The sequence below is a fragment of the Notolepis coatsorum genome, assembly GCF_963971535.1.
Source record: "Notolepis coatsorum genome assembly, contig: SUPER_1_unloc_1, whole genome shotgun sequence".
NCBI lineage: Eukaryota > Metazoa > Chordata > Actinopteri > Aulopiformes > Paralepididae > Notolepis > Notolepis coatsorum.
Genome location: NW_028174886.1, coordinates 802,235 through 815,531, shown reverse-complemented (window position 1 = coordinate 815,531; position 13,297 = coordinate 802,235). Strand labels below are relative to the sequence as shown.

The 13,297-nt window shown below is 54.2% G+C and overlaps 1 protein-coding gene across 1 annotated transcript in view; it reads left to right on the top strand.

The window, feature by feature from the left end:
- LOC311246262 (structural maintenance of chromosomes protein 6-like) overlaps positions 1–13,297 on the top strand; it is a gene marked incomplete at both ends in the record, with an annotated part of 159,261 nt that overhangs the window by 124,128 nt on the left and 21,836 nt on the right. Inside the window, 1 exon segment of the mRNA XM_084338477.1 lies at positions 6,777–6,902. Within this exon segment, the coding sequence (XP_084194603.1) occupies positions 6,777–6,902 (126 nt within the window).

The window sequence follows — 13,297 nt, the reverse complement described above, 5'->3', positions numbered from 1 at the left end:
TTCCCCGACTGACCAGGCAGTATCTTACCCTGCCTACTCTCTCCGTCTGCTCCCCGACTGACCAGGCAGTATCTTACCCTGCCTACTCTCTCCGTCTGCTCCCCGACTGACCAGGCAGTATCTTACCCTGCCTACTCTCTCCCTCTGTTCCCCGACTGACCAGGCAGTATCTTACCCTGCCTACTCTCTCCGTCTGCTCCCCGACTGACCAGGCAGTATCTTACCCTGCCTACTCTCTCCCTCTGCTCCCCGACTGACCAGGCAGTATCTTACCCTGCCTACTCTCTCCCTCTGTTCCCCGACTGACCAGGCAGTATCTTACCCTGCCTACTCTCTCCGCCTGCTCCCCGACTGACCAGGCAGTATCTTACCCTGCCTACTCTCTCCGCCTGTTCCCCGACTGACCAGGCAGTATCTTACCCTGCCTACTCTCTCCGTCTGTTCCCCGACTGACCAGGCAGTATCTTACCCTGCCTACTCTCTCCCTCTGCTCCCCGACTGACCAGGCAGTATCTTACCCTGCCTACTCTCTCCGTCTGCTCCCCGACTGACCAGGCAGTATCTTACCCTGCCTACTCTCTCCCTCTGCTCCCCGACTGACCAGGCAGTATCTTACCCTGCCTACTCTCTCCGTCTGTTCCCCGACTGACCAGGCAGTATCTTACCCTGCCTACTCTCTCCGTCTGCTCCCCGACTGACCAGGCAGTATCTTACCCTGCCTACTCTCTCCGTCTGCTCCCCGACTGACCAGGCAGTATCTTACCCTGCCTACTCTCTCCGTCTGCTCCCCGACTGACCAGGCAGTATCTTACCCTGCCTACTCTCTCTGTCTGTTCCCCGACTGACCAGGCAGTATCTTACCCTGCCTACTCTCTCCGTCTGCTCCCCGACTGACCAGGCAGTATCTTACCCTGCCTACTCTCTCCGTCTGTTCCCCGACTGACCAGGCAGTATCTTACCCTGCCTACTCTCTCCGTCTGCTCCCCGACGGACCAGGCAGTATCTTACCCTGCCTACTCTCTCCGTCTGTTCCCCGACGGACCAGGCAGTATCTTACCCTGCCTACTCTCTCCATCTGCTCCCCGACTGACCAGGCAGTATCTTACCCTGCCTACTCTCTCCGTCTGTTCCCCGACTGACCAGGCAGTATCTTACCCTGCCTACTCTCTCCCTCTGCTCCCCGACTGACCAGGCAGTATCTTACCCTGCCTACTCTCTCCGTCTGCTCCCCGACTGACCATGCAGTATCTTACCCTGCCTACTCTCTCCCTCTGCTCCCCGACTGACCAGGCAGTATCTTACCCTGCCTACTCTCTCCGTCTGCTCCCCGACTGACCAGGCAGTATCTTACCCTGCCTATTCTCTCCGTCTGCTCCCCGACTGACCAGGCAGTATCTTACCCTGCCTACTCTCTCCGTCTGCTCCCCGACTGACCAGGCAGTATCTTACCCTGCCTACTCTCTCCGTCTGCTCCCCGACTGACCAGGCAGTATCTTACCCTGCCTACTCTCTCCGTCTGCTCCCCGACTGACCAGGCAGTATCTTACCCTGCCTACTCTCTCCGTCTGTTCCCCGACTGACCAGGCAGTATCTTACCCTGCCTACTCTCTCCGTCTGCTCCCCGACTGACCAGGCAGTATCTTACCCTGCCTACTCTCTCCGTCTGTTCCCCGACTGACCAGGCAGTATCTTACCCTGCCTACTCTCTCTGTCTGCTCCCCGACTGACCAGGCAGTATCTTACCCTGCCTACTCTCTCCGTCTGTTCCCCGACTGACCAGGCAGTATCTTACCCTGCCTACTCTCTCCGTCTGTTCCCCGACTGACCAGGCAGTATCTTACCCTGCCTACTCTCTCTGTCTGCTCCCCGACTGACCAGGCAGTATCTTACCCTGCCTACTCTCTCCGTCTGTTCCCCGACTGACCAGGCAGTATCTTACCCTGCCTACTCTCTCCGTCTGCTCCCCGACTGACCAGGCAGTATCTTACCCTGCCTACTCTCTCCGTCTGCTCCCCGACTGACCAGGCAGTATCTTACCCTGCCTACTCTCTCCCTCTGTTCCCCGACTGACCAGGCAGTATCTTACCCTGCCTACTCTCTCCCTCTGTTCCCCGACTGACCAGGCAGTATCTTACCCTGCCTACTCTCTCCGTCTGTTCCCCGACTGACCAGGCAGTATCTTACCCTGCCTACTCTCTCCGTCTGTTCCCCGACTGACCAGGCAGTATCTTACCCTGCCTACTCTCTCCGTCTGCTCCCCGACTGACCAGGCAGTATCTTACCCTGCCTACTCTCTCCGTCTGCTCCCCGACTGACCAGGCAGTATCTTACCCTGCCTACTCTCTCCGTCTGCTCCCCGACGGACCAGGCAGTATCTTACCCTGCCTACTCTCTCCGTCTGCTCCCCGACTGACCAGGCAGTATCTTACCCTGCCTACTCTCTCCCTCTGCTCCCCGACTGACCAGGCAGTATCTTACCCTGCCTACTCTCTCCCTCTGTTCCCCGACTGACCAGGCAGTATCTTACCCTGCCTACTCTCTCCGTCTGTTCCCCGACTGACCAGGCAGTATCTTACCCTGCCTACTCTCTCCGTCTGCTCCCCGACGGACCAGGCAGTATCTTACCCTGCCTACTCTCTCCGTCTGCTCCCCGACTGACCAGGCAGTATCTTACCCTGCCTACTCTCTCCGTCTGTTCCCCGACTGACCAGGCAGTATCTTACCCTGCCTACTCTCTCCGTCTGTTCCCCGACTGACCAGGCAGTATCTTACCCTGCCTACTCTCTCCGTCTGCTCCCCGACTGACCAGGCAGTATCTTACCCTGCCTACTCTCTCCGTCTGCTCCCCGACTGACCAGGCAGTATCTTACCCTGCCTACTCTCTCCGTCTGTTCCCCGACTGACCAGGCAGTATCTTACCCTGCCTACTCTCTCCGTCTGCTCCCCGACTGACCAGGCAGTATCTTACCCTGCCTACTCTCTCCGTCTGCTCCCCGACTGACCAGGCAGTATCTTACCCTGCCTACTCTCTCCGTCTGCTCCCCGACGGACCAGGCAGTATCTTACCCTGCCTACTCTCTCCGTCTGCTCCCCGACTGACCAGGCAGTATCTTACCCTGCCTACTCTCTCCGTCTGCTCCCCGACTGACCAGGCAGTATCTTACCCTGCCTACTCTCTCCGTCTGCTCCCCGACTGACCAGGCAGTATCTTACCCTGCCTACTCTCTCCGTCTGCTCCCCGACGGACCAGGCAGTATCTTACCCTGCCTACTCTCTCCGTCTGCTCCCCGACTGACCAGGCAGTATCTTACCCTGCCTACTCTCTCCGTCTGCTCCCCGACTGACCAGGCAGTATCTTACCCTGCCTACTCTCTCCCTCTGTTCCCCGACTGACCAGGCAGTATCTTACCCTGCCTACTCTCTCCGTCTGTTCCCCGACTGACCAGGCAGTATCTTACCCTGCCTACTCTCTCCGTCTGCTCCCCGACGGACCAGGCAGTATCTTACCCTGCCTACTCTCTCCGTCTGCTCCCCGACTGACCAGGCAGTATCTTACCCTGCCTACTCTCTCCGTCTGTTCCCCGACTGACCAGGCAGTATCTTACCCTGCCTACTCTCTCCGTCTGTTCCCCGACTGACCAGGCAGTATCTTACCCTGCCTACTCTCTCCGTCTGCTCCCCGACTGACCAGGCAGTATCTTACCCTGCCTACTCTCTCCGTCTGTTCCCCGACTGACCAGGCAGTATCTTACCCTGCCTACTCTCTCCGTCTGTTCCCCGACTGACCAGGCAGTATCTTACCCTGCCTACTCTCTCCGTCTGCTCCCCGACTGACCAGGCAGTATCTTACCCTGCCTACTCTCTCCGTCTGCTCCCCGACTGACCAGGCAGTATCTTACCCTGCCTACTCTCTCCGTCTGCTCCCCGACGGACCAGGCAGTATCTTACCCTGCCTACTCTCTCCGTCTGCTCCCCGACTGACCAGGCAGTATCTTACCCTGCCTACTCTCTCCGTCTGCTCCCCGACTGACCAGGCAGTATCTTACCCTGCCTACTCTCTCCGTCTGCTCCCCGACTGACCAGGCAGTATCTTACCCTGCCTACTCTCTCCGTCTGCTCCCCGACGGACCAGGCAGTATCTTACCCTGCCTACTCTCTCCGTCTGCTCCCCGACTGACCAGGCAGTATCTTACCCTGCCTACTCTCTCCCTCTGCTCCCCGACTGACCAGGCAGTATCTTACCCTGCCTACTCTCTCCCTCTGTTCCCCGACTGACCAGGCAGTATCTTACCCTGCCTACTCTCTCCGTCTGTTCCCCGACTGACCAGGCAGTATCTTACCCTGCCTACTCTCTCCGTCTGCTCGCCGACGGACCAGGCAGTATCTTACCCTGCCTACTCTCTCCGTCTGCTCCCCGACTGACCAGGCAGTATCTTACCCTGCCTACTCTCTCCGTCTGTTCCCCGACTGACCAGGCAGTATCTTACCCTGCCTACTCTCTCCGTCTGTTCCCCGACTGACCAGGCAGTATCTTACCCTGCCTACTCTCTCCGTCTGCTCCCCGACTGACCAGGCAGTATCTTACCCTGCCTACTCTCTCCGTCTGCTCCCCGACTGACCAGGCAGTATCTTACCCTGCCTACTCTCTCCGTCTGCTCCCCGACTGACCAGGCAGTATCTTACCCTGCCTACTCTCTCCGTCTGTTCCCCGACTGACCAGGCAGTATCTTACCCTGCCTACTCTCTCCGTCTGCTCCCGACTGACCAGGCAGTATCTTACCCTGCCTACTCTCTCCGTCTGCTCCCCGACTGACCAGGCAGTATCTTACCCTGCCTACTCTCTCCGTCTGCTCCCCGACTGACCAGGCAGTATCTTACCCTGCCTACTCTCTCCGTCTGCTCCCCGACTGACCAGGCAGTATCTTACCCTGCCTACTCTCTCCGTCTGCTCCCCGACTGACCAGGCAGTATCTTACCCTGCCTACTCTCTCCCTCTGCTCCCCGACTGACCAGGCAGTATCTTACCCTGCCTACTCTCTCCGTCTGTTCCCCGACTGACCAGGCAGTATCTTACCCTGCCTACTCTCCGTCTGTTCCCCGACTGACCAGGCAGTATCTTACCCTGCCTACTCTCTCTGTCTGTTCCCCGACTGACCAGGCAGTATCTTACCCTGCCTACTCTCTCCCTCTGCTCCCCGACTGACCAGGCAGTATCTTACCCTGCCTACTCTCTCCGTCTGCTCCCCGACTGACCAGGCAGTATCTTACCCTGCCTACTCTCTCCGTCTGTTCCCCGACTGACCAGGCAGTATCTTACCCTGCCTACTCTCTCCGTCTGCTCCCCGACTGACCAGGCAGTATCTTACCCTGCCTATTCTCTCCCTCTGTTCCCCGACTGACCAGGCAGTATCTTACCCTGCCTACTCTCTCCGTCTGCTCCCCGACTGACCAGGCAGTATCTTACCCTGCCTACTCTCTCCGTCTGCTCCCCGACTGACCAGGCAGTATCTTACCCTGCCTACTCTCTCCGTCTGCTCCCCGACTGACCAGGCAGTATCTTACCCTGCCTACTCTCTCCGTCTGCTCCCCGACTGACCAGGCAGTATCTTACCCTGCCTACTCTCTCCGTCTGTTCCCCGACTGACCAGGCAGTATCTTACCCTGCCTACTCTCTCTGTCTGTTCCCCGACTGACCAGGCAGTATCTTACCCTGCCTACTCTCTCCCTCTGCTCCCCGACTGACCAGGCAGTATCTTACCCTGCCTACTCTCTCCGTCTGCTCCCCGACTGACCAGGCAGTATCTTACCCTGCCTACTCTCTCCGTCTGCTCCCCGACTGACCAGGCAGTATCTTACCCTGCCTACTCTCTCCCTCTGCTCCCCGACTGACCAGGCAGTATCTTACCCTGCCTACTCTCTCCGTCTGTTCCCTGACTGACCAGGCAGTATCTTACCCTGCCTACTCTCTCCGTCTGCTCCCCGACTGACCAGGCAGTATCTTACCCTGCCTACTCTCTCCGTCTGTTCCCCCGACGGACCAGGCAGTATCTTACCCTGCCTACTCTCTCCGTCTGCTCCCCGACTGACCAGGCAGTATCTTACCCTGCCTACTCTCTCCGTCTGTTCCCCGACTGACCAGGCAGTATCTTACCCTGCCTACTCTCTCCGTCTGTTCCCCGACTGACCAGGCAGTATCTTACCCTGCCTACTCTCTCCCTCTGCTCCCAGACTGACCAGGCAGTATCTTACCCTGCCTACTCTCTCCGTCTGCTCCCTGACTGACCAGGCAGTATCTTACCCTGTCTACTCTCTCCGTCTGCTCCCCGACTGACCAGGCAGTATCTTACCCTGCCTACTCTCTCCGTCTGCTCCCCGACTGACCAGGCAGTATCTTACCCTGCCTACTCTCTCCCTCTGCTCCCCGACTGACCAGGCAGTATCTTACCCTGCCTACTCTCTCCGTCTGTTCCCCGACTGACCAGGCAGTATCTTACCCTGCCTACTCTCTCCGTCTGCTCCCCGACTGACCAGGCAGTATCTTACCCTGCCTACTCTCTCCGTCTGCTCCCCGACGGACCAGGCAGTATCTTACCCTGCCTACTCTCTCCGTCTGCTCCCCGACTGACCAGGCAGTATCTTACCCTGCCTACTCTCTCCGTCTGCTCCCCGACTGACCAGGCAGTATCTTACCCTGCCTACTCTCTCCCTCTGCTCCCCGACTGACCAGGCAGTATCTTACCCTGCCTACTCTCTCCGTCTGCTCCCCGACTGACCAGGCAGTACCACGAAGCCATGGAGAGCTATAAGGAAGTGTTCCAGCACCGGAGGAGTCTCTTGAAGTTCATCACGAGCCTGGAGGTCATCTGGGAGCACAGACAGAGGGCCTATAATGAGCTCCGGAAGTAAGTGGAGGAGAGAGAGACACAGGGCCTATAATGACCTCCGGAAGTAAGTGGAGGAGAGAGAGACACAGGGCCTATAATGAGCTCCGGAAGTAAGTGGAGGAGAGAGAGACACAGGGCCTATAATGACCTCCGGAAGTAAGTGGAGGAGAGAGAGACACAGGGCCTATAATGAGCTCAGTAAGTGGAGGAGAGAGAGACACAGGGCCTATAATGAGCTCAGTAAGTGGAGGAGAGAGAGACACAGGGCCTATAATGAGCTCAGTAAGTGGAGGAGAGAGAGACACAGGGCCTATAATGAGCTCAGTAAGTGGAGGAGAGAGAGACACAGGGCCTATAATGAGCTCAGTAAGTGGAGAGAGAGAGACACAGGGCCTATAATGAGCTCAGTAAGTGGAGAGAGAGAGACACAGGGCCTATAATGAGCTCAGTAAGTGGAGAGAGAGAGACACAGGGCCTATAATGAGCTCAGTAAGTGGAGGAGAGAGAGACACAGGGCCTATAATGAGCTCAGTAAGTGGAGGAGAGAGAGACACAGGGCCTATAATGAGCTCAGTAAGTGGAGGAGAGAGACACAGGGCCTATAATGAGCTCAGTAAGTGGAGGAGAGAGAGACACAGGGCCTATAATGACCTCAGTAAGTGGAGGAGAGAGACACAGGGCCTATAATGAGCTCAGTAAGTGGAGGAGAGAGAGACACAGGGCCTATAATGAGCTCAGTAAGTGGAGAGAGAGAGACACAGGGCCTATAATGAGCTCAGTAAGTGGAGGAGAGAGAGACACAGGGCCTATAATGAGCTCAGTAAGTGGAGAGAGAGAGAGACACAGGGCCTATAATGAGCTCAGTAAGTGGAGGAGAGAGAGACACAGGGCCTATAATGAGCTCAGTAAGTGGAGGAGAGAGAGACACAGGGCCTATAATGAGCTCAGTAAGTGGAGAGAGAGAGACACAGGGCCTATAATGAGCTCAGTAAGTGGAGAGAGAGAGACACAGGGCCTATAATGAGCTCAGTAAGTGGAGGAGAGAGAGACACAGGGCCTATAATGAGCTCAGTAAGTGGAGGAGAGAGAGACACAGGGCCTATAATGAGCTCAGTAAGTGGAGGAGAGAGAGACACAGGGCCTATAATGAGCTCAGTAAGTGGAGGAGAGAGAGACACAGGGCCTATAATGAGCTCAGTAAGTGGAGAGAGAGAGACACAGGGCCTATAATGAGCTCAGTAAGTGGAGGAGAGAGACACAGGGCCTATAATGAGCTCAGTAAGTGGAGAAGAGAGAGACACAGGGCCTATAATGAGCTCAGTAAGTGGAGAGAGAGAGAGACACAGGGCCTATAATGAGCTCAGTAAGTGGAGGAGAGAGAGACACAGGGCCTATAATGAGCTCAGTAAGTGGAGGAGAGAGAGACACAGGGCCTATAATGAGCTCAGTAAGTGGAGGAGAGAGAGACACAGGGCCTATAATGAGCTCAGTAAGTGGAGGAGAGAGAGACACAGGGCCTATAATGAGCTCAGTAAGTGGAGGAGAGAGAGACACAGGGCCTATAATGAGCTCAGTAAGTGGAGAGAGAGAGACACAGGGCCTATAATGAGCTCAGTAAGTGGAGGAGAGAGAGACACAGGGCCTATAATGAGCTCAGTAAGTGGAGGAGAGAGACACAGGGCCTATAATGAGCTCAGTAAGTGGAGGAGAGAGACACAGGGCCTATAATGAGCTCAGTAAGTGGAGAGAGAGACACAGGGCCTATAATGAGCTCAGTAAGTGGAGAGAGAGACACAGGGCCTATAATGAGCTCAGTAAGTGGAGAGAGACACAGGGCCTATAATGAGCTCAGTAAGTGGAGAGAGAGTGAGACACATGGCCTATAATGAGCTCAGTAAGTGGAGGAGAGAGAGACACAGGGCCTATAATGAGCTCAGTAAGTGGAGGAGAGAGAGACACAGGGCCTATAATGAGCTCAGTAAGTGGAGAGAGAGAGACACAGGGCCTATAATGAGCTCAGTAAGTGGAGGAGAGAGAGACACAGGGCCTATAATGAGCTCAGTAAGTGGAGGAGAGAGACACAGGGCCTATAATGAGCTCAGTAAGTGGAGGAGAGAGAGAGACACAGGGCCTATAATGAGCTCAGTAAGTGGAGGAGAGAGAGACACAGGGCCTATAATGAGCTCAGTGAGTGGAGGAGAGAGAGACACAGGGCCTATAATGAGCTCAGTAAGTGGAGGAGAGAGAGACACAGGGCCTATAATGAGCTCAGTAAGTGGAGAGAGAGAGACACAGGGCCTATAATGAGCTCAGTGAGTGGAGGAGAGAGAGACACAGGGCCTATAATGAGCTCAGTAAGTGGAGGAGAGAGACACAGGGCCTATAATGAGCTCAGTAAGTGGAGGAGAGAGACACAGGGCCTATAATGAGCTCAGTAAGTGGAGAGAGAGAGACACAGGGCCTATAATGAGCTCAGTAAGTGGAGGAGAGAGAGACACAGGGCCTATAATGAGCTCAGTAAGTGGAGAGAGAGAGAGACACAGGGCCTATAATGAGCTCAGTAAGTGGAGGAGAGAGAGAGACACAGGGCCTATAATGACCTCAGTAAGTGGAGGAGAGAGAGACACAGGGCCTATAATGAGCTCAGTAAGTGGAGGAGAGAGAGACACAGGGCCTATAATGAGCTCAGTAAGTGGAGGAGAGAGAGACACAGGGCCTATAATGAGCTCAGTAAGTGGAGGAGAGAGAGACACAGGGCCTATAATGAGCTCAGTAAGTGGAGGAGAGAGACACAGGGCCTATAATGAGCTCAGTAAGTGGAGGAGAGAGACACAGGGCCTATAATGAGCTCAGTAAGTGGAGAGAGAGAGAGACACAGGGCCTATAATGAGCTCAGTAAGTGGAGGAGAGAGAGACACAGGGCCTATAATGAGCTCAGTAAGTGGAGGAGAGAGACACAGGGCCTATAATGAGCTCAGTAAGTGGAGGAGAGAGAGACACAGGGCCTATAATGAGCTCAGTAAGTGGAGGAGAGAGAGACACAGGGCCTATAATGAGCTCAGTAAGTGGAGAGAGAGAGACACAGGGCCTATAATGAGCTCAGTAAGTGGAGGAGAGAGAGACACAGGGCCTATAATGAGCTCAGTAAGTGGAGGAGAGAGAGACACAGGGCCTATAATGAGCTCAGTAAGTGGAGAGAGAGACACAGGGCCTATAATGAGCTCAGTAAGTGGAGGAGAGAGAGACACAGGGCCTATAATGAGCTCAGTAAGTGGAGGAGAGAGACACAGGGCCTATAATGAGCTCAGTAAGTGGAGGAGAGAGAGACACAGGGCCTATAATGAGTTCAGTAAGTGGAGAGAGAGAGACACAGGGCCTATAATGAGCTCAGTAAGTGGAGAGAGAGAGACACAGGGCCTATAATGAGCTCAGTAAGTGGAGGAGAGAGAGACACAGGGCCTATAATGAGCTCAGTAAGTGGAGAGAGAGAGACACAGGGCCTATAATGAGCTCAGTAAGTGGAGAGAGAGAGACACAGGGCCTATAATGAGCTCAGTAAGTGGAGAGAGAGAGACACAGGGCCTATAATGAGCTCAGTAAGTGGAGGAGAGAGAGACACAGGGCCTATAATGAGCTCAGTAAGTGGAGAGAGAGAGACACAGGGCCTATAATGAGCTCAGTAAGTGGAGGAGAGAGAGACACAGGGCCTATAATGAGCTCAGTAAGTGGAGGAGAGAGACACAGGGCCTATAATGAGCTCAGTAAGTGGAGAGAGAGAGACACAGGGCCTATAATGAGCTCAGTAAGTGGAGGAGAGAGAGACACAGGGCCTATAATGAGCTCAGTAAGTGGAGGAGAGAGAGACACAGGGCCTATAATGAGCTCAGTAAGTGGAGAGAGAGAGACACAGGGCCTATAATGAGCTCAGTAAGTGGAGAGAGAGAGACACAGGGCCTATAATGAGCTCAGTAAGTGGAGAGAGAGAGACACAGGGCCTATAATGAGCTCAGTAAGTGGAGAGAGAGAGACACAGGGCCTATAATGAGCTCAGTAAGTGGAGGAGAGAGAGACACAGGGCCTATAATGAGCTCAGTAAGTGGAGGAGAGAGAGACACAGGGCCTATAATGAGCTCAGTAAGTGGAGAGAGAGAGACACAGGGCCTATAATGAGCTCAGTAAGTGGAGGAGAGAGACACAGGGCCTATAATGAGCTCAGTAAGTGGAGGAGAGAGAGACACAGGGCCTATAATGAGCTCAGTAAGTGGAGGAGACAGAGACACAGGGCCTATAATGAGCTCAGTAAGTGGAGGAGAGAGAGACACAGGGCCTATAATGAGCTCAGTAAGTGGAGGAGAGAGAGACACAGGGCCTATAATGAGCTCAGTAAGTGGAGGAGAGAGAGACACAGGGCCTATAATGAGCTCAGTAAGTGGAGGAGACAGAGACACAGGGCCTATAATGAGCTCAGTAAGTGGAGGAGAGAGAGACACAGGGCCTATAATGAGCTCAGTAAGTGGAGGAGAGAGAGACACAGGGCCTATAATGAGCTCAGTAAGTGGAGAGAGAGACACAGGGCCTATAATGAGCTCAGTAAGTGGAGGAGAGAGAGACACAGGGCCTATAATGAGCTCAGTAAGTGGAGGAGAGAGAGACACAGGGCCTATAATGAGCTCAGTAAGTGGAGGAGAGAGAGACACGGGGCCTATAATGAGCTCAGTAAGTGGAGGAGAGAGAGACACAGGGCCTATAATGAGCTCAGTAAGTGGAGAGAGAGAGACACAGGGCCTATAATGAGCTCAGTAAGTGGAGGAGAGAGAGACACAGGGCCTATAATGAGCTCAGTAAGTGGAGGAGAGAGAGACACAGGGCCTATAATGAGCTCAGTAAGTGGAGGAGAGAGAGACACAGGGCCTATAATGAGCTCAGTAAGTGGAGAGAGAGAGACACAGGGCCTATAATGAGCTCAGTAAGTGGAGGAGAGAGAGACACAGGGCCTATAATGAGCTCAGTAAGTGGAGAGAGAGAGAGACACAGGGCCTATAATGAGCTCAGTGAGTGGAGGAGAGAGAGACACAGGGCCTATAATGAGCTCAGTAAGTGGAGGAGAGAGAGACACAGGGCCTATAATGAGCTCAGTAAGTGGAGGAGAGAGAGACACAGGGCCTATAATGAGCTCAGTAAGTGGAGGAGAGAGACACAGGGCCTATAATGAGCTCAGTAAGTGGAGGAGAGAGAGACACAGGGCCTATAATGAGCTCAGTAAGTGGAGGAGAGAGACACAGGGCCTATAATGAGCTCAGTAAGTGGAGAGAGAGACACAGGGCCTATAATGAGCTCAGTAAGTGGAGGAGAGAGACACAGGGCCTATAATGAGCTCAGTAAGTGGAGAGAGAGACACAGGGCCTATAATGAGCTCAGTAAGTGGAGGAGAGAGAGACACAGGGCCTATAATGAGCTCAGTAAGTGGAGGAGAGAGAGACACAGGGCCTATAATGAGCTCAGTAAGTGGAGAGAGAGAGACACAGGGCCTATAATGAGCTCAGTAAGTGCAGGAGAGAGAGACACAGGGCCTATAATGAGCTCAGTAAGTGGAGGAGAGAGAGACACAGGGCCTATAATGAGCTCAGTAAGTGGAGGAGAGAGAGACACAGGGCCTATAATGAGCTCAGTAAGTGGAGGAGAGAGAGACACAGGGCCTATAATGAGCTCAGTAAGTGGAGGAGAGAGAGACACAGGGCCTATAATGAGCTCAGTAAGTGGAGGAGAGAGAGACACAGGGCCTATAATGAGCTCAGTAAGTGGAGGAGAGAGAGACACAGGGCCTATAATGAGCTCAGTAAGTGGAGAGAGAGAGACACAGGGCCTATAATGAGCTCAGTAAGTGGAGGAGAGAGAGACACAGGGCCTATAATGAGCTCAGTAAGTGGAGGAGAGAGAGACACAGGGCCTATAATGAGCTCAGTAAGTGGAGAGAGAGAGACACAGGGCCTATAATGACCTCAGTGAGTGGAGGAGAGAGAGACACAGGGCCTATAATGAGCTCAGTAAGTGGAGGAGAGAGAGACACAGGGCCTATAATGAGCTCAGTAAGTGGAGAGAGAGAGAGACACAGGGCCTATAATGAGCTCAGTAAGTGGAGAGAGAGAGAGACACAGGGCCTATAATGAGCTCAGTAAGTGGAGGAGAGAGAGACACAGGGCCTATAATGAGCTCAGTAAGTGGAGGAGAGAGAGACACAGGGCCTATAATGAGCTCAGTAAGTGGAGAGAGAGAGACACAGGGCCTATAATGAGCTCAGTAAGTGGAGGAGAGAGAGACACAGGGCCTATAATGACCTCAGTAAGTGGAGAGAGAGACACAGGGCCTATAATGAGCTCAGTAAGTGGAGGAGAGAGAGACACAGGGCCTATAAT